At 35.1% G+C, this 27,057-nt stretch overlaps 3 protein-coding genes across 3 annotated transcripts; 1 reads left to right on the top strand and 2 right to left on the bottom strand.

Annotated features, from left to right (window-relative positions):
* The first annotated feature begins 196 nt into the window (after positions 1-196).
* Positions 197-11,509, top strand: LOC131630132 (origin of replication complex subunit 3-like). Its single transcript, XM_058900926.1, has 17 exons — positions 197-487; positions 771-989; positions 1,083-1,257; positions 1,385-1,554; positions 1,652-1,782; positions 2,140-2,413; positions 2,535-2,606; positions 3,226-3,293; positions 3,382-3,472; positions 4,234-4,442; positions 5,207-5,276; positions 6,947-7,032; positions 8,103-8,192; positions 9,536-9,611; positions 10,451-10,578; positions 10,803-10,979; positions 11,119-11,509. The coding sequence occupies exons 1-17, from the start codon at positions 422-424 to the stop codon at positions 11,222-11,224; spliced, it is 2,208 nt and encodes a 735-aa protein (XP_058756909.1). The 5' UTR covers positions 197-421; the 3' UTR covers positions 11,225-11,509.
* Positions 11,510-11,746: 237 nt separating this feature from the next.
* On the bottom strand, positions 11,747-14,919 carry LOC131630141 (G-type lectin S-receptor-like serine/threonine-protein kinase At5g35370). Its single transcript, XM_058900933.1, has one exon. The coding sequence runs from the start codon at positions 14,760-14,762 to the stop codon at positions 12,081-12,083; it is 2,682 nt and encodes an 893-aa protein (XP_058756916.1). The 5' UTR covers positions 14,763-14,919; the 3' UTR covers positions 11,747-12,080.
* A 2,707-nt stretch (positions 14,920-17,626) lies between these two features.
* Positions 17,627-18,097, bottom strand: LOC131630149 (uncharacterized). The gene has a single exon (XM_058900940.1). It carries the CDS (start codon positions 18,095-18,097, stop codon positions 17,627-17,629), a length of 471 nt encoding a protein of 156 aa, XP_058756923.1.
* Between the last annotated feature and the right edge of the window lie 8,960 nt (positions 18,098-27,057).

Here is a 27,057-nt window from a genome sequence, read left to right as displayed (position 1 = left end):
ATATAAAATAATTTTATGAGTGCATATCATTTTTTTCTCTGACTTATTTTAGTTAAATCTTCCAATAAATTGTATTAATATATTTTGTGAATTCTAGACTATTTATGTTAACCTCATAAAAATTTCTTTCATAAGTTTTACATGGTTTATTAGTTGTGAAAAATATGGATAGATAATAACTTAATTATCTTCTAACACCACTTTTTAAAACAATTTTTCTCTCTCTTTCATTTCTCTCTTGCTTATTTCTCTGAAAACAACCAGTGTAAAGGTCGAGTGTCGTTTCCCGCGTGAAAGTCAGAAAATCCGGACCCGTTTAACCTAGCATCCGCCACTCTAATTCAACCACGTCCGGCATCACTGTACGGGCCAGCAACCGCCCGCTCCGAACTACTGCGAACGCCGCGTACAGTTCTCTCCGATGGCCCCTTCTTCTCCGAGTAACAGTTCTCTCCAACCTCTTTCAACCGCAGAGAATGATCTCCAGGTTCTTTCTAACAATACTGTAGATTTTCACGTTCCATTGCTTTCTAGGTTTTCTTCTTAAGTTGAAATGTTGTTTTATTCCAAGTATTTCTTTCAGTAATCTTACTAATTTTCAAATGCACGAAGAATGTCATCAAATGCAAATTATTTGTTTCGTGATGTGTTCATACTGCGGATTTTTAGCCTTTCGCCATTGACTAAACTGTCTGAAATTGGGGAAAAACACGATTTAACTATGGCCAGAATGCTGATCCAGTCCTTATTTCTTTTGTTTGTTTTGATAGCCATTCTTTGTTCTACATAAAGCTTCACATCAGTGGAAGGATAGAACATCAGCCGGACAAGGAAAACCTCGCAAGAGAAATAAGCTTTCTCTCAGATCGCCACAGAGTGCAAATGAACCGGAAGGAAGTTCAGCCGAAGAATGTGATCGCCATTTGTGTAGAAAAATGCAGATTGAGGCTTTTGATATTGTTTGGTCAAAAATTGAATCTACCATTAAGGTCATCTTAATATAAGAAGTTGAATTTATTTTCAGTTTTTACCCCTGAGTGATTCGGTAAGATGATTTTTGAGTAGTTTTATTTCTATTGCAGGATGTCTTGAGAGACATTAATGCCAGTGTATTCAGTAATATACAACAATGGGTTATGGAGTGCTTTGATACTACTAGATTGGTAGGAGAACCTAGCATTGCTGAAGCAACTCGGTCTTTTCCTTTTCTAAATAATGCTACTCCTTTGAAGTTGTACACTGCATTAGTTATTACCAGTAAGTGTCTTTACATTTTTCGGTGAATCCCATGAGTGCTCTGATAGTCAACCAATTCTATAAGAATGAAAAAGAAAAACCATTTATATCTATATATGAAATCCTGAGGTTGAACTATGATTGACAGGAAACATAGAGTTTGTTGATGATATAATGACATTTGAAGAGCTTGGCCTTTTCTTGAAATCCCATGGATGTCATGTGGCTATGCTTTCATCAATGGAGTTTTCGTTAAAAAATGGGATTGCTGGTTGCTTGAAAGCTTTATTGCGAGAGTTTCTAGGGAGTTCTTTCGACGTGGGTGTTTTTATTGAACTTAATATGTATAATTAAATTAATTCTATCTACTGCCACTGTCTCATTTACTTTTAATTTTCTTTATCCTGTTAAGCAGCCACCTGATATACAAACCTTAGCATCATGGTATAGAGAACAAGACAACTACAATAAGCCACTAGTGCTGATGATTAATGATTTGGAAAGGTGTTGCGGATCAGTCTTAACTGATTTTATCCTGATGTTGAGGTATGTTTTAGCATCTTTTGTAAGTGAGCATGCATGTATATTTGTAACCTAGTTTGTATTTGTGCATCTAGAATGCTTTTGGTTATTTTAAAACTTCAATCAACTATGGCGGAGGTTTCACCATGTACTACACTAACCCGTAAAAACGAAAGTTTTATTTCTAATTCTACAGTGTGGTTTGTTAGATGAATTCTATGATATTATTGTGTTCTGTCAAACACTTACTCTTACGGTGTAAATAGTTTATTGTATATCTGACATTTGGAGATTGTAATTTATTTATTTGTTCATTTTTAATGTATAATATAATGGTAATGATATGAATTGACTTTCATCCTTTAACATTTTTTGTAATAGTGAATGGGTTGTCAAGGTGCCAATCATCTTAGTATTTGGAGTTGCAACGACAGTGGATGCCCCAAGAAACATTTTTCCATCACATGCTCTTGAGTGTTTGTGCCCTTCTATGTTTATGCTTGGAACTCCAGCTGAGAGAATGGATGCAATTGTTGAATCTGTTTTTATAAAACATTGCACCACATTTAATATTGGTCATAAAGTGGCGCAGTTCTTGAGAAACTACTTCATCAACCAGGATGGGACAGTAACATCTTTTATAAGAGCTTTGAAGGTTAACGGTGCAATATTTTGGTTACTAACAGCTCTCTGTATTGCCATTTTATGAATTACATAGACAGTGATAGGATATATGACCTAGTATTTACATTTCACATTTCTGACTTATCTTTCAGGTAGCATGTTTATTACACTTCTCTATGGAACCTTTGAGTCTCGTACAAGGGAGAGTTATCGTTGAAGATCAGGTCTGTTTTTAACTCCTAATATTTGAATCACTTTTCTTAGTTTGCTCTTCAAATATGATTCTAGTATCATATAGCCCAAGCTAGTTTAGTTTTCTTCAGTTGGTTTAGTGTTTGATCTGTGCTCTTGTTACTAAAATTTAAACATTTCAACATATGGAAACATGAACTTAATATTTTGATTAATTGTTAAGGGGAGCGATATAAGCGTTAGTACTAAGAAGGGGTTGTTATGACTGCACTACCCAGTGCGTCGCAGATAAAGCCGCACTGCGGCAATCATAAGCCATAAGTAACAGATTTAGTTGCACAGTTTATGCTATCCATTATTCCACCGGCTTCAGCAAATGCTATTACAATGTGAGTATAATTTAGTTGATAAAAAGACAAACTTGCCTTGAAGTTTTTCTTGCTTAATAAATTAATAAGTTCTTATCATCTTATTCCTTTTTTATTTTATTATTTTAATCGTTGGATAAGCTATTACACGTGGGTATAATTTAGTTGATAAAAAAGACAAACTTGCCTTGAACTTTTTCTTGCTTAATATTTTAATAAATTCTTATCATCTTATTCCTTTTTTATTTATTATTTTAATCGTTTGATAATAATGGTTTCTCAGTTGAGTAATTCTGGATTATCACCTGAGACAATGATGAAATACTTGGAGGAACTTCCATCATATGCAAGGTATTTCACTTTACAGATTTTAAGGTTCTAATTTTGATCTTTTAATGGAAATAACAATGATTTCACCGTCTGATTATAATTTGTCTAGGAATAAAGAGGTTGATGAGACTAAGAAGAGCATGGCTGAGGGTTTGTCAGAATTGCTGACAGTGAAGAAACTATGGAGCACTGTGGTTCTTGTAAGATTTAGGAATTGCTTTTAAAGAGTTTTGCACTCATCTTCTGTTCTTATTGGTCAAATTCTACTTTTTTTAATCTATTGATGACAGTCCAAATAATACAAAGTAACTTTTCAGTATATTTTATGATAGTATTTAGTTCATATGCATAATTCTTTTACACCATCAATCAATTGTAACCGTCACATCATTAAAAACATTTGAATTTTCACATAACTCCTTATGAAATGGCACACAATTGATTGTGATTTGTTGATAGTGTAAAACTTTTTACACCAACAATGTATCATAATTAAACTCTATTTAAATTTGGGCATTAAAATTGATAAAATGAATTCATGTAGTCGACCTAAATATAAACCTAAGGATTGATCTTACACGTGGAATAACATAGCTTTCCTAGGCCTCTCGGAAACTATTGAGTTTGCGAAAATGCTAATTAAAGTGTCAAAAACAAAACCAAAATGTGGAGAAGACTTTGTTTTCTTGTTAAGGAAGTATTGATACCATGTATTTATAAGTATTTCATAGTTATTTAATGATGTTTTGAAATAGACCTTTTACACGAGTGTGCTGTTCTTGAACTTCATTTTTGTATGTTTAAGGTTCCCTGTCTCTGACCTGTTTATCCTATCATCTGTGTTACTAGTGAGTTTCATGTCACAATAAAAAAAATTATCTTTTCTTAATGAAATTGTTGGAAATTAGTTGTTAACATGGATGAGTTGGAGTTCATGATGTTGAGTTATCCTTTTGCCCAGTGCCTATATGAGGCTGGAAAGTATAGCGGAGTGCGGCTGCTGGATTTGTTTTGTGAAGCACTCAATCAAGTTTTGTATCCATCGAAGGATTCTGTTTGTAATAAGAGGGATGAAAAAGACCATGGCCTGTCCTCATCAAATGTTCCCTGTCAGCAATATTCCATCATGCAAAGTGGAGGTTGTATTTGTCAGATCGTACGCAAAGTGAGGTAACTAGGAGAATGACACTTGATTCCTTTTATTTACCATAAGAATCTTGCTGATGTGGAGCAATATCTGCTCTTAAGGGAAAACTAGTTAGGAAATCCGTGCGATGCACATTTAAGTCTTCATACAAAAAACAAGTATTTTCATGATATATAACTAAGTATTTACTATTGAGGAATAATACTATTTAGCATCTAAAAGATTATTTATATTTAAGAAGAGTTGAGAAAATGGGCATAGTAAAAAGACTAACCGTTTAATATTAGCATTATTTTCGTATAAGTTTAATATTTGCATTGTAATTGAAGTATAAAAAGTATTAAAGTTTAATATTTGCATTAAAATCTTAAACAGAAAAAGGAGGGAGGATAGATGTCAAAAAATTGCATGTGAAGCAGACAGTTATTAGCTACATCCTTATTTTACTGCGAGAGTATTCCTGTGCCTGTATCTAATAGTTGAAAAGAAATTGAATAACTGTAAGTCTGTAACAACCTAAATGAAAAGTAGGTTCCAATTAACGACAAACTAAAAATGATAATGTCTTCAGCCTTGATTAACGCCCAAATGATAACCATCGAAATCAAATTACAATTTTCATTTCTTTTTATTTGTCCATTTAAATCTTTCCTGGTGAACTTTAACATCAACTTTGTAAGTATGAATGTTATAGATATGTCTAGATGTTATTAATTTAGACACTTTACGCAAATCTTATTTTTGTTTAGTTCAAATATCTATAGACTTCTGATTGGAAATTATACAGGGATCTCCCTTCAGGAAAGCTAGATCAATTGATTGAGAGTTGGGAAAAACTTACAGAAAATATTTCAGAGGTATGTTTACACATGAATATTTGTTTGCTAGGAATTTTAATTTTATTTTCTTGCTGACATCATGTTATGGAGTACTTTAGACCCAATTGTTGAATATTGGTATCATGAAGTCACTTATGTTCTCTTCTTAGTGCCTGCCAACACAAGAAGGTCAGCAAACTTGTTGTGCTCATTGGCCTTAATCTTCTGCAAGTGCATTGCTATCTTGAAAGGTTATCTATAACTGATAAACTAGCTTATAAACTAGAAAGGATAGATTTGGTAGTGTGAGATAAACCATCTATAAGAGACATTTATCTTATGACATAAGAACTTATGATTTCTGTAAGTGTTTGAAGATCTTTTTAAAATAACTTATAAAAAATGCGCTTAAAGTGTTTTCATAAGCTCTTCTGGATAACTTATAGAAAACAACATAAAAGAGCTTACGTAGAGTTTACCCTCATCCCCTCTTCAGTTTCAGAAACAACTTGTACATAAGTTATAATAAAATAAGAGCTTATCAAATAAGTTTCTAATTAATCTTTTTACTCATATATAAAACTAGTTATGCGGGGCCACTCATTTTAGTAAATTGATGAATTACATCAGAATCGAGATTAGCATGTTTAAATTGATCTGTTTGTACATGGAGGACAATTTTTTTTTTTTTTTGGGGGGGGGGAGGACTACACTACAATTTATTGATGCCTAGAAAATAAATTAAGATACTTGTAAGTTGTATAGATGAGTGATTAATATCGTTTAAGAAGGCTTCATTAGTGTCAATATGGTTACTGGCATGGTTGTCAAGGTTTCGATCTAGATCTTAAAATCTTAAGATTTTACGATCCCACTCACCCGCAACAATCCCGAACTTAAATAAAATCGTGTGTTGTAGTCAAATTGTGAAAAAAACCGTAAAATCATTGATTATGTGCGATCTTTGCCAGTTTGAGCCATGATTAGTTGTTTTCCGACCACCACCATTAAAAGGTGAGAAGGATGAGAGAATGCAGAGGCCCAACAATTACGATTCAGCGGGATGAATGCGTGTCTTTTGAAATGATGGTGTTTTAGATTTAGGGTTTAGAGAATAAACATCTCATCTGTAGGGTTTGTTTTAGCTAATTATATTAAGCTAATCCTAGTAATTGACCAAATATGTCCTTAAAGTCTAACAAATATTCCATGTGGTAGTAATAAAGTATAGGAATTAAACTTAATATGAGGTTACTTTTTGGTTAATCTACATCTTTTATTGTTGGGGATGATTTGGGTAATATAGTTATCTCCTGATTTCTTGAGAGGTTTCTACGTGCATGAAAAGAATGAGCTCCATGATCAGTAAATGGGTAGAGTTTTCTACAAGAAGTTGACAATATGTCATTGTCATATTATTTTCTTAAGTGTGTTGTTCTAAACAGAGCGGATGATGCTATTCCAATGAGTATGGCTACTCGTTGGATGAGAGATAAAGAGGCATAATATTGTGACATGTGTTTCAACTTCACAACAAAGTCAGTTTTATATGGCCTCAAGAGAATAAGTACCAAATAAATATAAGAGATATTATTCCTATTTATATGATATGTTGTGATATGCCTGTACAATAATATGTTTTCAATATTGTGCAATTTTAATTGATTCCCGATCAAAGCTAATAATTACCAAATAATGATTTCTTGCAGATTCATGAGAAACTGAAAATTTTGAAATCTTCAATAAGATGTAAAGATGGAAAGAGTTCACACAGGAATTCCAAGGACATTTCCAAGTAACATTCTATTTCTCTAGTTCGTTGTTGTTTCCTGATAGATCATAGTTTAATTGTAGATATTAACTGGTCATGGGATTGAGGTACTTTCTTCATTGTTAAAGGTGAAAAAATAAGTCATTCAAATGCAGTGTTTCCTTGGTGTATGAGATGGATTCCTCAAATGATAAGAATAAAGTCTGAAAAGAAAAAATAAAATTGGTATAATTTGAAACAAATTATATTATTCTCTAAAATGATTATTTTTTTTCTGGTAACAGTAGTAGCTGAATTATAATACAACATAATAAGAAATGGGTATATAGTTGGGTGTACAGTTAGGATCTGAAAGAAACAAACCAATCATCCAATTAATATATTAAAATTAGGAAACAAATCATAATAAAATAATAATAGTAATGACAATGTAAAAAACTAATATAGTAAGATCAGTCCCATCTAGCAAGGGAATTTGGGCAGTTTTATCACAGGAGGGTACTGGAATGACTCCCTTTAAAGGCTGTATGTGGAAGGGAGCCTCCCTCTATTATTTGTGCCAGTTCTTTTCCATCAAAAGTAGAAGCAATGAGTATGTCGTCTGAGTAAAGATATTGCATTCTGAATAAATTGAGCAATAATTTGATGATGACACAACACAAGATGAAGCAATAAACATATAAAAAATGTAGAGAATTACTTTAATGCGAGAGATTGGATGTAAAGCCCAGCAAATCAAGTTGAAGTCGTTTATCCAAAGGTGAAATGCCCCTCTAAATGTTATGCTCCATTTAAATTTTTTGCTATAATAGGTGAAATGGCATATAAATTACAGTTTCCTTTGACTAGCAAAATCTTACTGCAGTGTTTTATGGCTGTCTGCTCTGCTCTTCTGCTTGGGATTATTATAACCATAAGATTAGGAAGCTTGTATGAGATGCTCTATTGTCTTCTTTGCTTTGGTTGTCACTTGCCAAGAAGGATTTCTTGTCTGATCGATGCATAAATTTCATTTCTACCATTAAAGTCTTTTTTAGTATTTTCTTAAATTATTGTTTTTCTTATTTTTATTGTTTAATTGTTTATATTTTTAGGAGAGGTGTGTCCAAGGGTTCTATAAATAATGATAAGGACTCAAGAATGTCAAACTTGCAAGCTATCGCATTTCTTGATGATTTAGTCAGGTAATGATTAATTTTGCCACTATGTTTCATTTTTAATGTTTTCAATCTTCGATATTTGTTGATTTACTTGCACTGCATTTTTCACATCCTTTTTCTTTGTTTTCCTTAAACAATTTAATTAATACAAGACAGCAGTTTCATGACTTTCTTATTCTGGTTAGAGAGCTGATGATGTGTGCTCAGCTTTCTCATCAATCTGTAAATTTGAACTTTAAAATTTGATGTATGTATCTCAACTTGGAGATATTTATAATCATCCAGACTATATTAACATGGAAAATAACGAATCCAACACAATCATATAACCCTTTTTCTTTGTTTTCCTTAAACAATTTAATTAATACGGGACCGTAGTTTCATAAATTTCTTATTCATGTCAGAGAGCTGTTGATGTGTGCTCAGTTTTACTATCAGTCAGGCAAAATTCATTGGTCTTTATATTTAAATTTCAAAATTTGATGTACGTATCTCAACTTGGAGATATTTATTATCATCGAGCCTTTGGTAATTGTATTAACATGGAAAATCAAGAATGCAACACAACCATTTAACTTCTAGTAGATTGTATTTTACATCAATGGAGTTCTTGCTCTTCAGGCACTGTTAATGTTGATTTCATACGCCAATATTCATTTGATCATTTTGTGTGTACTATTTCTTTTCATACCATTTAGAAACTACAGTCAAAAGTAGTATTGGCAAAACATTAGCCTATTCGATTGAAATGGATTTTGGTGATACAATCTATGAGTTAAAATTTTAATCCGGCAGTGCAGTTTATGGAAACATCTCACAATCATGTATTGTATTGTATTGTGTTATGCCCAAGAATAAACTTGCTAACTCGTACAGCCAAACTAACTTAGGTCCTGTTTGGATAAACAACTTATTTGCAGCTTATAGCACCAGTGCTTATCAAAATAAGCGCTTATGAATAAGCTCGTATAAGCTATTTTTATAACAAAAGATGAAATTAATTTAAATTGTTTTTATATACATTATAGATTGTTTTCATTAATTATCTTGAAGAATTTATAAAAATAAGTTCATAACAGTTTATGAAAAATGTCATAAGCTGTTTTGATCAAGTCTCCCAAACGGTGTCACAAAACTTATGGCAGTAGATAAGCTCAAATAAAACCATCCAAACAAACCCCTATATATTTTTGTTGACATCCTTTATGGGGGAGATGCCTTCGTTTGTAAATCCAGCCAAAAAAAGCAAAGCATTCCCCCAATACAAAGTGTAGTCTTCTCTCAAATATCTTCTCTTCCCTAACTCCAATAAGTTCTCAATGCTGGTTATTAATTACTGTTACTGGTTATTCTTTTTCATGCAACAGAAATTATTTGAGGCCCATTGAAGGAATACCGTTCCATGAAATTTTCTGCTTCAAGAATGTTGAGAAGCTTCAACTGGTAAGACATTCCATTCATATCAACCACTGAAGTACAGTTGGGATTTATCTGGGAACATGATAGTTACATTTAGACACTACCAGATGATATATAATAACCCTGATTAACTTATGCTTGGCTACAGTCCATCACATCCTCCCTCTTGTATCACAAACTCCAACTGATAGATCTTATCCTTGCAACTAGGAAGGTTATTAATGCTTAATCAGTTTGTTCAAGAATGTAGCTTAGTTACACTTGGCAATAGCCTTGGCAAAATTAGAAAATAAATCCCGAGTAAGAGTATGTTTTTGCAAGATTACTTGAATGAATGTATTTGCTTCAGGAAAATGTTATTGACAACCTGCTTGATTATGGGAAGCAGAGTACTGTACGGGATATTTTCAGATGTATAAGTAACTGAGATTTTGTTTTCCAAAGAAATTAAATCACAAATTTAAGTAACTAAATAATATTTTCCTGAGAAAAACGATTTTCATGCTCATTACTAGCCATTCCGATAAGCACCTTATACGTAAGGTGGACTTTTGAAAGAGGTGGGATAAGTGATATGTCAGGTGGGAGTTGTATTGTATTAGAATAACTGACTCAACAGAAAGTGGGGTAGCACTAGCAGAGAACAGAATGTATACTAGAGGGCATAGAAAGGATTAGAGAGGAGCATGCTGTAGACTGGGAGAGATTTGGGGCTCTTGATTTTCCTAAAGCTTTATTTTCTCTTCAAGCTCACATTGAGCTAGGGGTCCACTGTCTTCAGTAGAAGTTTTCTTGGCTGGTCTTTTCACTCTTGATGTCTTTTTTGTTCTTCTGTTGTTTTAATTAACTTCTTGCTTGTATAGGTTTTGATTGGAGATCCAAGGAGAAGGATTCAAGTTGATCTGTTGGAGTTCCATTATATTTTACGTTGTAGTTGCTGTAACAAGAGTGGCAAAGCCCTATTGCCATCCATGCATGATTCCTCAATTATGTAAGTATATTGTATCTTTGTTCAGATAGTAATTGTTGCTCAGATAGACATAACATTTCTGTTTTTAATTGGACTTGTATTAGTTGTACTAGTCTGTTTGGTATGGGTTTAAGCCTGAGCCCAACAAATGTGTTGAATGGGATAATTGGTTACCACTGTGATGTGACCAGTTTGTTAATAGAGGAAATAAAAACACAAGATTTGAGTTGACATTTTGTGTACAGGTATTCGCTGGCTCAAGAGCACGGAGATCTTATCAATCTTCATGACTGGTTCCAGTCTTTTAGAACAATTGTTCTTCAACATACAAATAAACGAAAACAAAAGTCGAAGCAGACTCCTCTACCCAAGAAGAGAAAAGACACAAGTGGATCTGAAGATCAAAATGAAGCGTCACTTCAGTATCCTTTATATTTTCCATTGCAGAATCTAGCATGCCTATTGTATTTTGTATTTTCATGTTTCTCATTTCCATCTCCTAAGTTGTGGTGAACCATTTTGTTTATCTTTGTCATAATCCTTAACTTTGGCTTGTCATAGAGCGCGATTTTGCAGGGGAGTTACAGAGCTGCAGATCACTGGACTAGTTAGAATGCCTAGCAAGAGACGTCCAGATTTTGTACAGAGAATAGCATTTGGAATTTGAATACAGAAGTCACCGGATTGCTTTCCTCATTTAGTATATTATCTAAGTATTCATGATTCAATATGATATGATAATTAGTTGATTGATGCCTACAAGCTTCGCCCCCTCAAAAGAAGAAAGGTATAACTGGAAATAGAGGTAGAGAGAATTGTCACCATGTTTATTAAAGATTTATAAAAATTATTATTTTTATAAGTAAAATGTAATTTATTTAGATTATTATTTAGTCAAGAATAACGGGTTACACCTAAATTTAATGGTATTATTGAAATCGTCTTTGTTCATTTAAATTTATTTAAAATCGAGTACAAAATTAAACTAATAAAATTGAATATATATATATATATATATATATATATATATATATATATATATATATATATATATATATATATAAATATATATATATATATATATATATATATATATATATATATATATATATATATATATATATATATATATATATATAATGTATTTCGGAATAATTCTTTTAAATAAAATGAGTCGGATTGGAAATAAATTGTCTGTAATAATCCTTAAAAAAAAGAGTAATATGAACATTTTTCAGAGTCCCGCCGCGGAGAGATAATTTCCCTCATAATTATGTCTTATGAATTCAACCTATATCAGTATACATGTGAAAATTTGAAAACTTATATTTCATTTTCAAAATACAACTTCAGCTTACATACTTATGTCTTATGCATTCAACCTATATCAGTATACATGTGAAAATTTAAAAACTTATATTTCATTTTCAAAATACAACTTCAGCTTACATACAGATGCAATCCTATACATGTATCAACACAATTAACATAAGAAGAAACATATCACAATTAACAGAAAATCACTATCTTGGCCCTGAGATCTGTTGTGAAGATATGTAAGAAAACTCACTAACCAACCGAGTTGAATCACGTGGTTGTTGAATCCTCACAGAACCACGTTCATTTTCTTCAGCTATAACAGAAGCCTCAGAAAACCTACGACCATAAAATCTTAAAAAATTCAAAGACTCCATCCTAGGTTGTGGCAATGGTGTCCCACCTTCCAACATTCCAACAATACTAACCATGTTTGGTCTAAGCACTGGATCTTCATGGACACAACACAATGCAATACGAACAAGTTTCTCAACTTCATCAAACGTAACACGTCCTTCTAGCCTTGGATCAGCTAAATCCATGTAACTCTTTTGTTCATGCATCTCTAATGCAAGTAGCGGAAAATAAGCAAGTTCTGTTGTTGACGAGCTCGATGAATTTCCATTGTTGCTACTGCTGTTGTTGTGTTCATCATCCATGCTATGACTTCTTGATCTGAACGAACAGTTTTTTCTACCACTGATCAGTTCAAGAAGCACCATTCCGAAACTGTATACATCAGTTTTCTCAGATATTGCTGAATTTGTTAGCCATTCCGGAGCAAGGTAACCACGAGTTCCTCTCATTGTTGTGAATAAACCAGATTGTTCAGGACTAAGAAGCTTCGAAAGTCCGAAATCAGATATCTTAGCTTGAAATTGATCATGCAGAAGAATATTCTCTGGTTTGATATCACAGTGAATTATCTTACTCTCACATCCACTATGAAGATAAGCGAGTCCGCGCGCTGTTCCAAGCGCAACATCTAATCTCTCCTGCCACTCCAAAACCGGTTGTCCACTCCCACCGAAGAGGTTCCTGTCGAGTGAACCGCGGTTCATGTACTCATACACCAACATTCTGTGTCCCCTTTGAGCACAGAAGCCTTTGAGTCTAACTAAGTTAACATGGTGAATGTTTCCAATGACAGCAATCTCCGCGAAGAAATCTTTCTTCCCTTGAATTCCAATGTTGATTATTTTCTTCACTGCCACAATAGTCTTATCAGGTAGCACACCTTTGTACACTACGCCGAATGCACCAGATCCTATTAGAGTCTTGAAATTCTCAGTAGCAACCTCAAGTTCTTCGTAATCAAACCTCGTCGGTAAACCAGGAATGCAGAAGGGATCCGGATCCAAGTCCCCCGAAGAACGCGAGATCGAGACTTGTTTCCCTAATATCACCTCTTGTTTCTTTGATTTTATGAATTTTCTCCATAAAAGAAAAAAACCGAAAACCAGCAAAAGAATCATTCCACCACTTGGTAATAGCACTGCAGCAATAACAGGAAATCCATCTTTTGAAGAATTTTGTTCATCACCATCAATATCAACCAAAACCTCATTAGCTTTAATCAAGCCTAACATATCTACTTCACCTCCATTACTAATTGATCCCAATTCATTTTCAATCATGTAACAAGAACCAGATGAATTTCTATACAAAATTCCCAAGCAAGAACAGTTACTTGAACAAAAAGCTTCACAAACAGATAAATTCACTCCATACATAAATGGATCAGAATAAACATTTGCAAAGTACCTCACACCATAGCCTATGCTCAAAAACGAAACAGCTGAAGAATTTGATTGACTATGATTATTGGTAGAAGAATTACTACAAGCCAACGGCAAAGAACGCGATGCATCATTCGGAACACAACCACCGAGATTACCCGAGACACCATGGAAATTCGAAGGACAAGAACAAACAGGTGAAGATGAAGAAGAAGAAGATGATGATGATAAAGTGTTATCATTACATAAGCCTATTCTTCCACAAGCTAAAGGAATTTGACAACCATCATCTGGTCCAACAAATTCCTGCTTCAAATTTGTTCCTGAAAAGCTACTAACTGTAAACTGGCCATTGAAAGCCAATTTCGCGAAACGAAAACTAGTTACTGATAAACCAACTTCATAGACATGTACTGTTTCATCATGTCCAAAGAGATAAAAACCTGTTGTGTTTACAGCCATGTACTCAACATCATCACTCGAACTCTTGTAAGCCTTTGAATCCCTTGAAAGTTTCCAATATGTTTGTCCATACCATTGAAGAATCGCATCAGAAGAACTCACTGTCAAGACATAATTTCCTGTTGACAAATTTGAACTGGAAGAAGCACTTGACAACGATGATCCAACCGATAAACGCTGTCCGATAACAATAGTATCGGTTGGATGGTCGAAACTCTCCCAAAGAGATTCATTGGATTGACCAAGTAACACAAGGTTTCCCATCTCAGTGAGTTGAAGCTTCTGTACATGTGATTTAAGCGACGGCGTCGACCATTTGGACTTTCCGTTTTCGCCATAGATCATTATCCCTTTGGCAGTTAGGTTCATCTTATCAGAATCCGAGATGGGCGCGTCGCGGTTAGCAGACCAAATGATCGTGTTTGACGCGGAATGAATGATGCATAGGTAAAAACTTGTCTGTTGGTTACCAGGATTGAATATAGCAGCCTTGAATGTTTTGTTTCTAGAAAACAAGAATGTGCCGGTGTTACTGATGAATTGAAGATAAGAAGCAGTGAAATTCGGTGAAATATGATCCGAAAATGTGTAAGCTGATACAGAAGTAGCAAACAAAAGAAAAATGAAAGAAAAAAACATGATATGTTTCATGGTGTGATAGTTTGTTGAAAAACAAAACTGTGACATGTAATGTAAGAATGGAAGATAGAAAAGAGTGGAACTGGTCTATTTGAATGCTCTTCATTTTCTTTTCTGTTATAGTTGACTATTGAAAATCATGCATTCTTTCTTCTATCTAACAAATTTGATTCCATATTCCAATTGATTATTAATGTGGCCATTATTGATTATTTAGTGATTATATAATATGGACACGCAAGAATAGATAATTCTTTTTGGATTTTTTTAATGTATATAGTTATATGTTCTGAGTACTTAGTTGTCAAAGTGATAAAATAAAGCCGACTTATTTTACAAAGTGATGTTTTCTTGGTCTGCTTTGGTTGGTATTTTATTCTGAAATAAGTGCTGTTACATGTCTGTTGCATTATTTGATTATTAAAGGATTGTGTGGAAGAATGAGGTAGACTTAGAAGGATGTGCAGATACATGAGGATTGAAACATGGTTGCAGTCATGCAGATATGTTTGAAGACTAGAAACTTGTGCCCTACTTGAGAAGTTGGTTCCAAAATCATTGAAGGGATTTTCTCAATAATCACTTATGAATAATTCTTTTTAAATCTTTATCTCTTATTTCTTTGACATGAGTAACTAATCTTTATCTCTTATTTCTTTGACATGAGTAACTAAGTCTCATTGTTAGGGATGAGTAGAACTTGATGAAATTTTAACTACTTAATTTGATCTTTATTTATTTAAATAAATTTACTTAAATTGTTTATTAGAATGGCATATCATTATTAGCTTAGTAGGAAGGTTCATTCTTAGAAAATTTGGGAGTAAGAATTCATGTTTGTAGTCTATTAACAAATATAAATAATTGAAATTCTTTGAGATTTTTTAATTATTAATGTTTAGTTTTGATTAATTTATTTTAATAAATTAAAGATTTTATTTTGTCCATGAGAAATAAGGGGTTATAACATTATAGAAGATTCGTCTGGGTATGTCTCAAAGGCTCAAAGAGTACTTATAGATCATCCACCAAAGAGATTATCAGGGCTCACCATAGTCTGGGTATGTCTCAAAGGTTCAAAGAGTGCTTATAGATCATCCACCAAAGAGATTCTCACATCGACAATTGGAGTTAAACCCACAACCTTTCAATGTGTGAGTCAACTCCTTACCAACCGAGTTAGTCTACCTTAATTGCTATAAATGAATCAATCAGAATCATTTTGTCCAATTAAGTAATTTAATTATGAACAAATAATATAACAAGATCCTTGTTTTCGACACTTGGTCTGACAATTTTATTATTACTTACAACAATTATACATCTGCGGGAAAGGCTACCACCAATATCCTTCATCAAAGGAAAAAATCGTAATATTAGTCTCAGGTCCATTAAATAAAATCTACTGAATTTATTTCTCTCTCTCTCTTTGAGTAATATTATTGCAGGATTGTATTACGATTTTCAATATTTCAATACCTTTTTTTTATGGGAAACGAAATTTCATTAAGAGGCGGCAACAATCAAAGGAACAACAACAGAGACTTCCAAAGATGAACAACCTCCAATCTAAGTCCTAGAACCAACAACAAAAGCAAGCCTAGCCAAGTTATGGGCTTGCACATTACAAGTTCTACTATGAAACAAAAGAGAGGAGAAATTAAAGCTACTAAGAAGATTTCTTATGTCTAAGTCTACAGGATCCAACACAGGCATTTTTTGGAAGCGATTAACACAGTCCACAACCACCTTGGCATCTGATTTTATCACTATCCTTTCCAGGTGCAATTCTCTGGCCATAAGCAATCCCCACCTAATAGCCATCCCTTCTGCCACCGAAACTTCAACTGTAACTTCTTCTTTTTTACAAGCTGCAATAAAAATAGCATGATGTTGATCCTTGATTAAACAACCCAAAGCCACTAAGCCTTCACCAGAGATACTGTCATCCACATGAATTGTATGAACATCCTTCCTATTGAAATCTGCCATAATGCAAACCATGGCAGCCCCTCTAGAGACAGGATTCCACTGGTTATATTCCACTACACTGTTCACTGCTTCCTCTGCAACCACAACCGGTGAAAAATCTTTGAATTGATACAACTTCAGATTCCTACTCAGCCAAACTTTGTAGATGATTGAGCATTTTAGTTGCAGGCTGAAAACATCCCCACAAAATAGAATACTTTGAAGCCAGTCATTGAAGCACAAACCAGTTGGGATTCTATAGCTCAAAACAGATGCAAATAGAGATTGCCTTACAAAATCACAGTCCATAAACATATGCTTAACATTCTCAACTTCCTTATTGCAATTTGGACATAAATGGTCTAAATCGATTCCTTTCCTCTGCAGATTATCTTTTGTAGGGAGAATGTTCTTTGCAGCTCTCCACAGAAAGTTCCTAATTCTGTTGCTGACTGGAGTACTCCATAGTTTCTTCTAGAGTTTCCTGCAAGGAGGATTTGAAGGACCAGGATTCTTGGACTCTTTAACCAGCAAGCAGAAGTGGTAAGCAGATCTAACACTGTAATCTACATCTTTTTCAAAATGCCAAATCATTTTATCTTTCAAATCTCCTCCAGAAAGAGGGATGCTGACAATTTGGCAGGCTTCCTCATGATCAAACTCCTGGAATATTAGGTCCCAGTTCCATGTCCTCAATTCTATATCCATGAGATCCTCGACCTTACAATCTACAGGGAGAGCACGTCTTTGAGACCTGACTTTGAAACCTATATTAGAAGGTAGCCACCTGTCTTCAAAAACTCTGACCTGTTGCCCATTGCCTATTCTCCACCGCGATCCCATGTGAATTAGATCCTGAGAGCTCAAAATACTCCTCCAGGTGTAACTTGGACTATAACCCTTCTAACTAGAGAGTTTCCATCCTCCAACAGACGCCAATACTATTTTCCAAGGAGACTTTTGTTGAATTCACTAATGCCCCTGAATCCCATTGCTCCTATACTCTTAGACTTTGACAGCTTTTCCCAGCTTAGCCAATGGACCTTCCTTTCCCCATTCTTGGATCCCCACCAAAATTTGGCCAACATCGATTCGATCTCTTTACAAACAGCTTTAGGCAATTTGTAACAACTCATGACATATGTAGGGATTGCTTGAGCCACCGCTTTGATCAACACTTCTTTGCCAGCTCTGAACAGAAATTGTTCCTTCCAACCCTTAATTTTCTTCCAAACTCTCTCCACGACAAGTGAAAAAATCTCTTTCTTTGATCTACCAAATATCATTGGCAGTCCTAGGTATCTAGAGTGATTTGCTACAGTCTTTACTCCCATCATGGAACGGATCATACCTTTATCTTCCTCACGCACATTTTGACTGAAAGATACCTCCGACTTGTCAAGATTTACCATTTGACCTGAAGATAGTTGATAAGAATTCAAAATTGACATGATTCTATCCGCTTCTTGACAGGTTGCCCTAGAGAACAAGAGGCTATCGTCCGCGAAAAACAGGTGAGTGATGACCGGGGCTTATCTCGCCACCTGTATGCCATGAATCATCTTTTGTTCAGCATCCTTCTTCAGCATACCTGAAAGAACATCGACACATAGAATAAATAAGTATGGTGAGAGCAGGTCTCCTTGGCGAAGACCTCTCTTAGGTGTAAGGACTCTACTAGGATGGCCGTTGATAGGATCTTGTAGGACACTGACGATATACATCTTTTTATCACACTGACCATGTGGGTTGGAAAACCCATCGCTGTAAGGACCTACACAACAAATGCCCACTCCAACCTATCATAAGCCTTTGACATGTCCAATTTTAGAGCCAGCACTTCTTTCTTTCCTTTTTTCTTCTTCTTAAGCCAATGGAAACACTCCATAACCACCAAAGCATTATCTGTTATCAACCTCCCACTCACAAAACAGCTTTTCTCTTCGTCTACAATTTCTGGAAAAATTTTCTTGATCTTATTTGCTATAGTCTTTGAGACTAACTTCATCACCACATTGCACAAGCTAATGGGACAAAAATCCTTGGGGGGTAGAGGGGTTTTTACATTTAGGAATTAGAATAATGTGAGTGCTATTTATGTCACCAGGATCTCTGTTATTGTTTAGGATATCCAACACCAATATGCTAACCCCCTGACCAACTACATGCCAGTACTTCTGAAAAAAATAGAGCGGGAAGACCGCTCGGGTCTGGAGCTTTGAGAGGACTCATATGAAAAAGCGCTTCTTTGACCTCTGAGACAGAAAATCGATTCTCACACCACCTGAAATGATCTTCTTTGATTTTCCCCCGCACCACAGAAACTACTTCAGAGATATTTTCTGGAATCGAGGAAGTAAGCAACTCTGAAAAATGGGTAACCAGCAGCCTTTCCACGTTATCATCTCCTCTCCACCAAGCGCCATTATCATCTTTGAGCTTCTGAATAATGTTGATTTTTCTTCTCTGTACAGTTTTCCTATGAAAAAATTTTAATTCTTGTCCCTGTGCTGAAGCCAAACTGCCATACTTTTTTGCCTCCAAATAATTTCTTCTACGTGGCGCAAGGAATTGCGTTGAGCTTCTAGAGCTTTGTAGGCTGCAACTTCTTCTTCATTAGGATCCCAGTTTTCTTATTCTTTTAGTAATGACTCAATTCTCCTCAGCTCCTGATTAACTGCACTGACTTTGTACTCTGTAAACTGATCCTCCAAGCTTTTCATCCCTGCAATTTTTGTTGCCCCTTGCCCAGGAAAATTATTCTAGACTTCTTTCACCGTAGCTTCGCACTTTTTGTCTTTTCTCCAAGCCTCTTCAAATCTGAACAAATGTTTCCTTCGTTTAGCGTTGTTGCCCAAATCCGCCTCCAAGTCAATTCTAAGAACCACGTAATCCGAACCAAATCTTGGTAAATGAGTGACTTTTATTGGAGATAATCTATTGAGGAAATTTTGAGTTGCTACAGCCCTATCCACTCTACATTGAATGTTGTCACTTCCCTTTCTGCCATTAGTCTAGGTAAAGGGGTGGCTATGGAACCCCAGGTCCATCAAGCCACACACATCCAGAGCTTGTCTTCCTATAGATAGTTGAGTAAAGGACCTATTGTTACCCCCTAATTTCTCAGTATCGAATATGATGTCATTTAAATCTCCAAAACACACAACTCTGTCTCCAACCCTACTAACCAACTCCTGCAGAAGTTTTCAAGTGTTCCTCTTATTATGCTCCTTTGGATATCCATATATTCCATTAAAGAACCAGTTTTGATTGTCAATCTCATCCACTATCGACCCCCCTATATGATTGTATGAGAAGGAAATAAAATTCAGTTGGATATTCTCCTTCCAAAACAGGATCAATCCTCCATTTCTTTCCTTGCCATGGCCTCTACAATCTACACTTAAGCAACAACTGAAACCACTTCTATATTTGACATTTTGAACCTCCTCCTTCTTAAGCCTCGACTCCATGATGAACACCAGATCGGGATTTTCTAATTTAATGAGCCTTACCACTCTTACCACTCTTAACCTCCGCCTTCTTGGTTTGGTTTTAGCTGCCTTTCCTTGCTCTCTGTCTACAAACCCACTTCTTCTTTTTAATAATACTTTCCTTTTGGACTTTCCCTGAGCTCTGTCCGACATTTGAGATATCCACTGCCCCAAAGGATTCCTCCATAGCTTCAATTTCCGGCACATTTCTCTTTGGAGCTCCTTCATCCTGTTTGGTTCCTTCTTCTTTGTCACGAATCAGAATAGGTGCAGCTTCCTTGTTCTGATTAATCTCTCCTTCATCTCCATCCTTCTCCTTTCCTTTCGCCTCACATCTGCTCTGTCCTGAGGAAAGGTTGAAAAGACTTTTACTACATGAACTCGAAGTTGACTCTTTCTTCCTCTGTTTTTCCTGAATCATGGGTAAGGGGGAAACCCTCAACCACGCTCCATAGGACAGTTCTTGCTCTTCTAGATTTTCGAAATCTTCGTAAATGAGGTCTCCAACTGCTTCATAATCTTTCATCTGATGCCCGATTCTACCACAGATAAAGCATAAGGTGGGTAGCCTCTCGTACTTGAAATACACTCTTAAGTTCTTTTCTTTGAAACGCACCATGGTTCCCCTTTTGAGAGGTTTCTTTAGATCCATTTTAACCTTCAGACGCAGAATTCTTCCATTCCTATACGCCTCTTTTTGATCCATCTCTTCGAACTCTCCCAAGATACCTCCTAATTTCTTAGCCATGGCCTCCGATCTGAGCATAAGGGGAAGCTCATAAACCCTAACCCATAAAGTGCCAAAATGCATATTGAGCTCTGATGGCTGTTTTTCTCCAGACACACGAGCGAGCACCAATAGATTTCGGTCGAAGCTCCAGGGTCCATTTCTGAAAATTCCTTCCAGATCTCATTTGTTTGCAAAACGGAAAAGAAAAAGATTCTTGCTTAGCTCTTGAACTTCCACAGGATTCTTTAGCTTCCAAGCTCCTATCATCATGTTTGTAAAAGCACGAGTGTTGAAAGTGTTTTTAGTCCATAGCATGGCCACCAACGTTCTTTGGAACACTTCATCTTCACACGCCTCCTCCATTTCTGCCGTAATACCTTCCTCCTCTTCTTTGGACAACTGAACCTCTCTCCATTTCTCCATAGTATCCTTACCACCACACCACACAGATAAAAACTATATGATAGCTGTTAAACGAACTCAGAAAGACTCTCCTCTAGTAAAACGAGAAGAGAGAAAGACCAAAATGAATTTGGGAAAGAAAACCAGAGGAACTGGGAAAACCGGACGACGCTCAATTCCTAGAAAGAGTAGGAGGGAAAAACACGTTAAGTTTTCTTAGAGAGAAGTTGGAGCTTCTCTCTCTAAAAAACACGTGAATAAAAAGTTAGTGTTCAATACCTTATTTACAACAAACTTAGCATGGTCGATGAAAGCAAACTACAAGAATAATTTTTTCAAATCCTTAAAGTTGTTCTTTGGAGCCTTGAATTCAAGCAATGTTTAGTTTCAAACTTTCATAAAATAATAATATGGCTCTACTTGGGGATGTGTTTAATTTTTAACTATTTTGAGTAATATATTTATTGTTTTGAGTAATATTTATACTATTTTGAGTAATCTGTATATTATTTTGAGTAATAAATATAATACTTTGAGTAATATAAACAATATTTGAGTATTTATGCACCGTGCATAAGGATATACCTTATGCACATCAACCTGACTCGCTCTATTTGGTTCCATATTTCACTCAATTTCATGGATTCTTTTAGTGGGAACCTCTATAATTACTTTTTGTCTCGAAAAGCAATGTTGTCAAATTATTTTGTCAAATTATTTGACAATTTCTTTATCCACCTCCCACCTTCTTATGAACCCGCGACGAAATTCCTTAAACGCCCCTATATTTCGGAAGTGCATCTCCGAATGCATTTTTTTTTTAAAGAAAAAATGTGACTTCGGAGATACACTTCCGAAAATACCATTTTTTTTAGAAAGGGGTATCTTCGGAGATGCATATCCGAATTATTCCAATTTTTGATCTTGGAATTTTTCGGATATGCATGTCCGAAAAAACTCAGTAATTATAAAAAAATTAAAATCAAGGTGAATCAATACAATTAATAGTATAATTAATTGTATTAATTAAAATATATTATTAAATATATATCATTATAATCAAGATATAATAATAATATTAACCTAATAAATATTTAAATTAACACCTTATTTATATATATATATATATATATATATATATATATATATATATATATATATATATAATTAATAATAATAATAATAATAAATATATTTATTTAATATTTTTTTATGATACATAAAAAAACGTTTTATAAACTAATTTTCAAAAATAATTTTTTAGTTAAAAAATTCATTTTATAAACAAATTTTTCCATATAATTTTAAAGTTAAAATTATTCTACGAACTTATATAAATAAAAAATATTCTTATTATATTTCATAAGTAAATTTTGAATTATATAAAATTAAATATATAATTTATTCACTAAATAAAATTAAGACAAAATTTTCATGTAATATTTTTAAACTAAGTGAAAAATGATTTTTTTATCATAATTAATTATTAAAATAATTTTTATATTTGTGATTTTTATTTATTATTTTAAAAAGTTATGTAATTCAAACTTTGTATTAAAATATGAATAAAGTAGTAAATAATTTTATTCTTACTTGATTTTTTTAATTTTTAATTTTTGTTGAATAATTATTAATGTATTTATATTTTATATAATCATAATTGTTGCGTATTAGTTATAACTTTAGTAATTATTAATGTGAAATTTATCAAAAAAATTAAATTTTTTATGAGTTTTATTTTTTAATTCATAATTGGAATTAGAATAGAAATATCAACAACAACAGTATAATTATCATTATTATTATTCATAACTTATAAATTATATCAATTTTATGATATATGAATTAATCAATATCTCACATTTTTTAATTTTTTGGGATTTTTTCGGATATGCATATCCGAAAAAACCTCTAACCATTTTTTGGGGGTTTTTTTCGGATATGCATTTCCGAATTAACCAAAATCCCAACTTTTTTTGGGTGTTTTTGAAGATGCATCTCTGAATTAACCCAAATCTCAGTTTTTTCGGAGATGCATCTCCGAAAGGTATTTTGGGGTTTTCAGCAGGGTTTTCACCCCATGGGGATCTATAAAAAAATTGTCAATTATTTTCGTACCAACAAAGATTTCACTAGTTTTCCTTCCAAATACCACAACTCGTCAAATGGGCCTTTTCCAATTTTGGAACCAAAAGATTTGAGAATTTGTCTTGCCACCCCTAAAATTATTCTTGGCACCTCTAAAATAATTGAAATGACCAAAATGTCCACCAATAATTCATTACCACATTTTCTGAAATCTGCGTGGATCACCGGAATTTTTAAATCTTTGGGCGATACGGGAAATTTGAGCAGCGTACCGAAAATTTGGCAAAAACAAGTAAGTTTCCGATAGATTTATGAAATTTCCGGTATTTTTTACCGGAAATTTCAAAATTTCCTGTATATTTGTAAAATTCTAAAAATACCAGAAATTTTGAAAATTCCGGTATTTTTTCCCATACCGGAAATTTTGAAATTTCCAGTATTTTTATTTTTAAAAAAATGCTATTTTTCTTATATTTTTTATTTTTTTAAGTGAGGACTAGAGGCAGAGATAGTACTGTTGCGGGTCGGGCCATTGATAGAGCTGATGCTCGTGCTCGGGCGGCTGCTGATGAGGCTAGTACCTCAATCTTACGTGCTGGACGCATTCCTCCGACCAACTCTAACTGGAAACAAAGAGCTGAGCAGGCGGATAGGGGGTTCCGTGCACCTCGCTGCCGGGGTTGTAGAGCATCCACTGTTGTGGACGAGCAGGTGCATCAGGATGAGGTTGCTGAGGTTGAGGCAGTGGTTGTTGTTCGGGAGCTGGCTGTTGCTGAGGAGCCGGTGGCTGTTGCTGTGGAGCATGTACCTATTGCTGATGAGGAGGTGCCTAGAGTTGAGGAGTGGGTGTCTGTGGTTGAGGAGGAGGTTGCTGAGGAGCGAGTGGTGCATGATACATATACCACCACAGGTGCATATACTAAGCCATCAGTACACACTGATGGAGGTTTTTTAGGAGGACCTTCTGACATGTCCGTTTTGATAGGATATGATGACCATGTCGCTTATAGGATATGGCAGGGCGAGGTATGTAACATTGCTTAATTTTTATTATGCAATTTGATTTATACTATTGTCTTTTAATAGTATTTTTTGAATTGTATTTTTTTTTGTTACAGGAGCGTCTCGTGCTGAAGCTCACTTCTCACGGGTCGAAGTTGAAGAACTTCTCTGAGAGACCGATGCCTGAGCAGGTGGCGAGGATAGTTCGGGACTGTCATTTGTTGGACTTTGCTAGATGCTCCCAGACGATGTTGGACGCCCCTCTATTATCAGCTTTTGTAGAGAGATGGCACCCGGAGACATCATCCTTCCATCTTCCATTCGGGGAGATGACGGTGACTCTAGATGATGTGCATTCCCTATTTCACCTTCTGATAGCTGGTACATTTTTTACACCAGTTCATAGGGACCAGGCGACGACGGTGCACATGGTGATGGATGCTTTAGAGGTTGATGAGCTGACTGTGCTCAAGGAGTTTGGTGACACTCGGGGCTTTCACCTCAGAATGTCTTGGTTGAGGAGGGTTTATCAGGAGCTTGTTGATGTAGGAGGTACTAGGCTGCCGCTAGGGCGTACATGCTACATCTAGTGGCATGTACTCTCTTTGCGGACAAGTCTGGATATTATATGTATGTCCGCTATCTTTCTATATTCAGCAGCCTTGAGACCCCATGTTGGGCTTGGGGAGTGGCTGCATTCACGATGCTGTACACAGCGCTTGATGCCGCATCTCGTCTTGACACCAGACTACTTGCTGGTTATCTGAGTTTGTTACAGGTATATATTCTTACATGGTTTTTTGTGTTTTATTATATTTTACATGGGCTTGATTATTTTTATTTATGCAGTGTTGGATCTACGAGCACTTCCTTCACATCTGTGAGCGGAATACTCAGCATTGTGCGGCTACTGACCCTTGTGCGAGGAGGTGGAAGGCCAGACAGACCCTTGATGGAGTACAGGCGGAGGCTGGATGCTCTGACGCTGGATGATGTCATCTGGACACCGTATACAGGTCATCGCGAGCATCTTCCTTTTGATGCATCTTCTTTATATTCAGGGTATGTCCGATGGGAGAGCCATGTGGCTAGACACTTGCCTGAGAAGAGTCAACGTCATTTTGGTTATATGCAGTGCATCCCACGGCCGGTCCCAGAGGCTCCATCTGGTGGCATTGATGGCTGGTTTCAGAGTCACATCTTCATATCTCCCCGTGAGATTCTTGATACAGCCGTTGCGGTTCAGCAGCCTGAGCAGTGTCAGGATGGATATCTGGAGTGGTTCCTCAGTGTGTCACACCCTAGGGTCAGCCCATTTGCTGCAGCATCTGATGTTCTAGGGCCTTCAGGTACCAGGGCTTCTTCACCACCACCACCATCACCTCCACCTCCCGCTGGTGACTAGGACAATCGCCTACAATACATCGTAGTTCACTTGGATAGCCTCATGGGTTTGGTGAACCCTGATGGTGAGGTTCACAATATTTTAGCTAGGTTGGCGGATGTTGCCCGTGGAGGACCTATGTAGATTCATTTTGTTATGATTGTATTATTTGTATATTTGTATATTTTATACGAACATCTTATTTATTGCATAATCTTTTTGGCCAATACATGTTTCGAGTAGATAAAGAAAATAACATTAATGACAAACATACATAGTTAACAAACATTAGATGACAAACAACAAGCATAAACAATACTCTGAAAAATGAAAACCTAGGTACTATCGGAAGACTCTGGACGAATCAGACACTACATTATGTCTTCAACGGATCTTTGGATCGGCACATCCAATTCGATCGGACCTTTAGTTATCCTACGGCGAAATGATTTTTACATGACCTTCACATCTTCATCATTCTTCAACTCGATTAAGTTGTATTTCACCATTCCATTTGTATCAATCCAGTTCTCCCGAAATTCGATCTTTGTCACCCTTCTGTTATCAGAATCAGGCAGCAAATTGTTCAACGTTTCTTCCAAGGTGGCAAAGGATTCAGGCCCATCTGAAATCTTGGTTTGAACAACAGGGTTATGGCCATTGAAACACACTTCTACATTAATAAAATACTGAGGAAGAGGCATTTTGTTGAAATGATGTGTTATCCGATAACCCTAAGACCCCTATTTATACAAATGATGGTGCATTCTAGACCACACAAATGTATCAGTGCAATCAGGACCCTCCAAAAGTGTCGGCAAAATCTCAACCGTTTAAAAAACTAAAAATTACATACCAGAAATTTAGTTAATTTGAAATTTCTGGTATACCGGAATTTCAAATTAACTAAATTTCCGGTATGTTGTACCGAAAATTTCACATTAATTAAATTTTCAGTATTTTGTATCGGAAATTTTGAGGTGCATACCGGAAATTTGCTTCGGAAATTCTTTGTCTTTCACATTTTTTAACAAGGGTAAAATTGGAATAAATAAAATTGGGGGTGGAAGGTACAATTTTGGGGTGACAAGTTAATTCCTCAAAAGATTTGGCAGCTACGGAAATTTTACTTTGTACCCCTACGATTAGACTCATACCCCTACACACACAAAATTTGGACCAAAATACTCTTGTATAAATAATACATATTTTAAAAGAAATTTTACTTTTTTTTTTACATTTAAAAAATAAATAAATTGAAACACCCAAAAA

The sequence above is a fragment of the Vicia villosa genome, unplaced genomic scaffold, assembly GCF_029867415.1.
Source record: "Vicia villosa cultivar HV-30 ecotype Madison, WI unplaced genomic scaffold, Vvil1.0 ctg.000650F_1_1_1, whole genome shotgun sequence".
In the NCBI taxonomy this organism is placed as follows: Eukaryota; Viridiplantae; Streptophyta; class Magnoliopsida; order Fabales; family Fabaceae; genus Vicia; species Vicia villosa.
This window is presented reverse-complemented; position numbering and strand designations above follow the sequence as displayed.

Bases quoted from the DNA above. Each gene is read 5' to 3' on its own strand.
- LOC131630141 (XM_058900933.1), bottom strand. From the start codon at position 14,762: ATGTCACAGTTTTGTTTTTCAACAAACTATCACACCATGAAACATATC.
- LOC131630132 (XM_058900926.1), top strand. From the start codon at position 422: ATGGCCCCTTCTTCTCCGAGTAACAGTTCTCTCCAACCTCTTTCAACC. The intron at 5,277-6,946 runs GTATGTTTACAC...GATTTCTTGCAG, and splicing joins TTACAGAAAATATTTCAGAG to ATTCATGAGAAACTGAAAAT. The intron at 7,033-8,102 runs GTAACATTCTAT...TTATATTTTTAG, and splicing joins AATTCCAAGGACATTTCCAA to GAGAGGTGTGTCCAAGGGTT.
- LOC131630149 (XM_058900940.1), bottom strand. From the start codon at position 18,097: ATGGTAAATCTTGACAAGTCGGAGGTATCTTTCAGTCAAAATGTGCGT.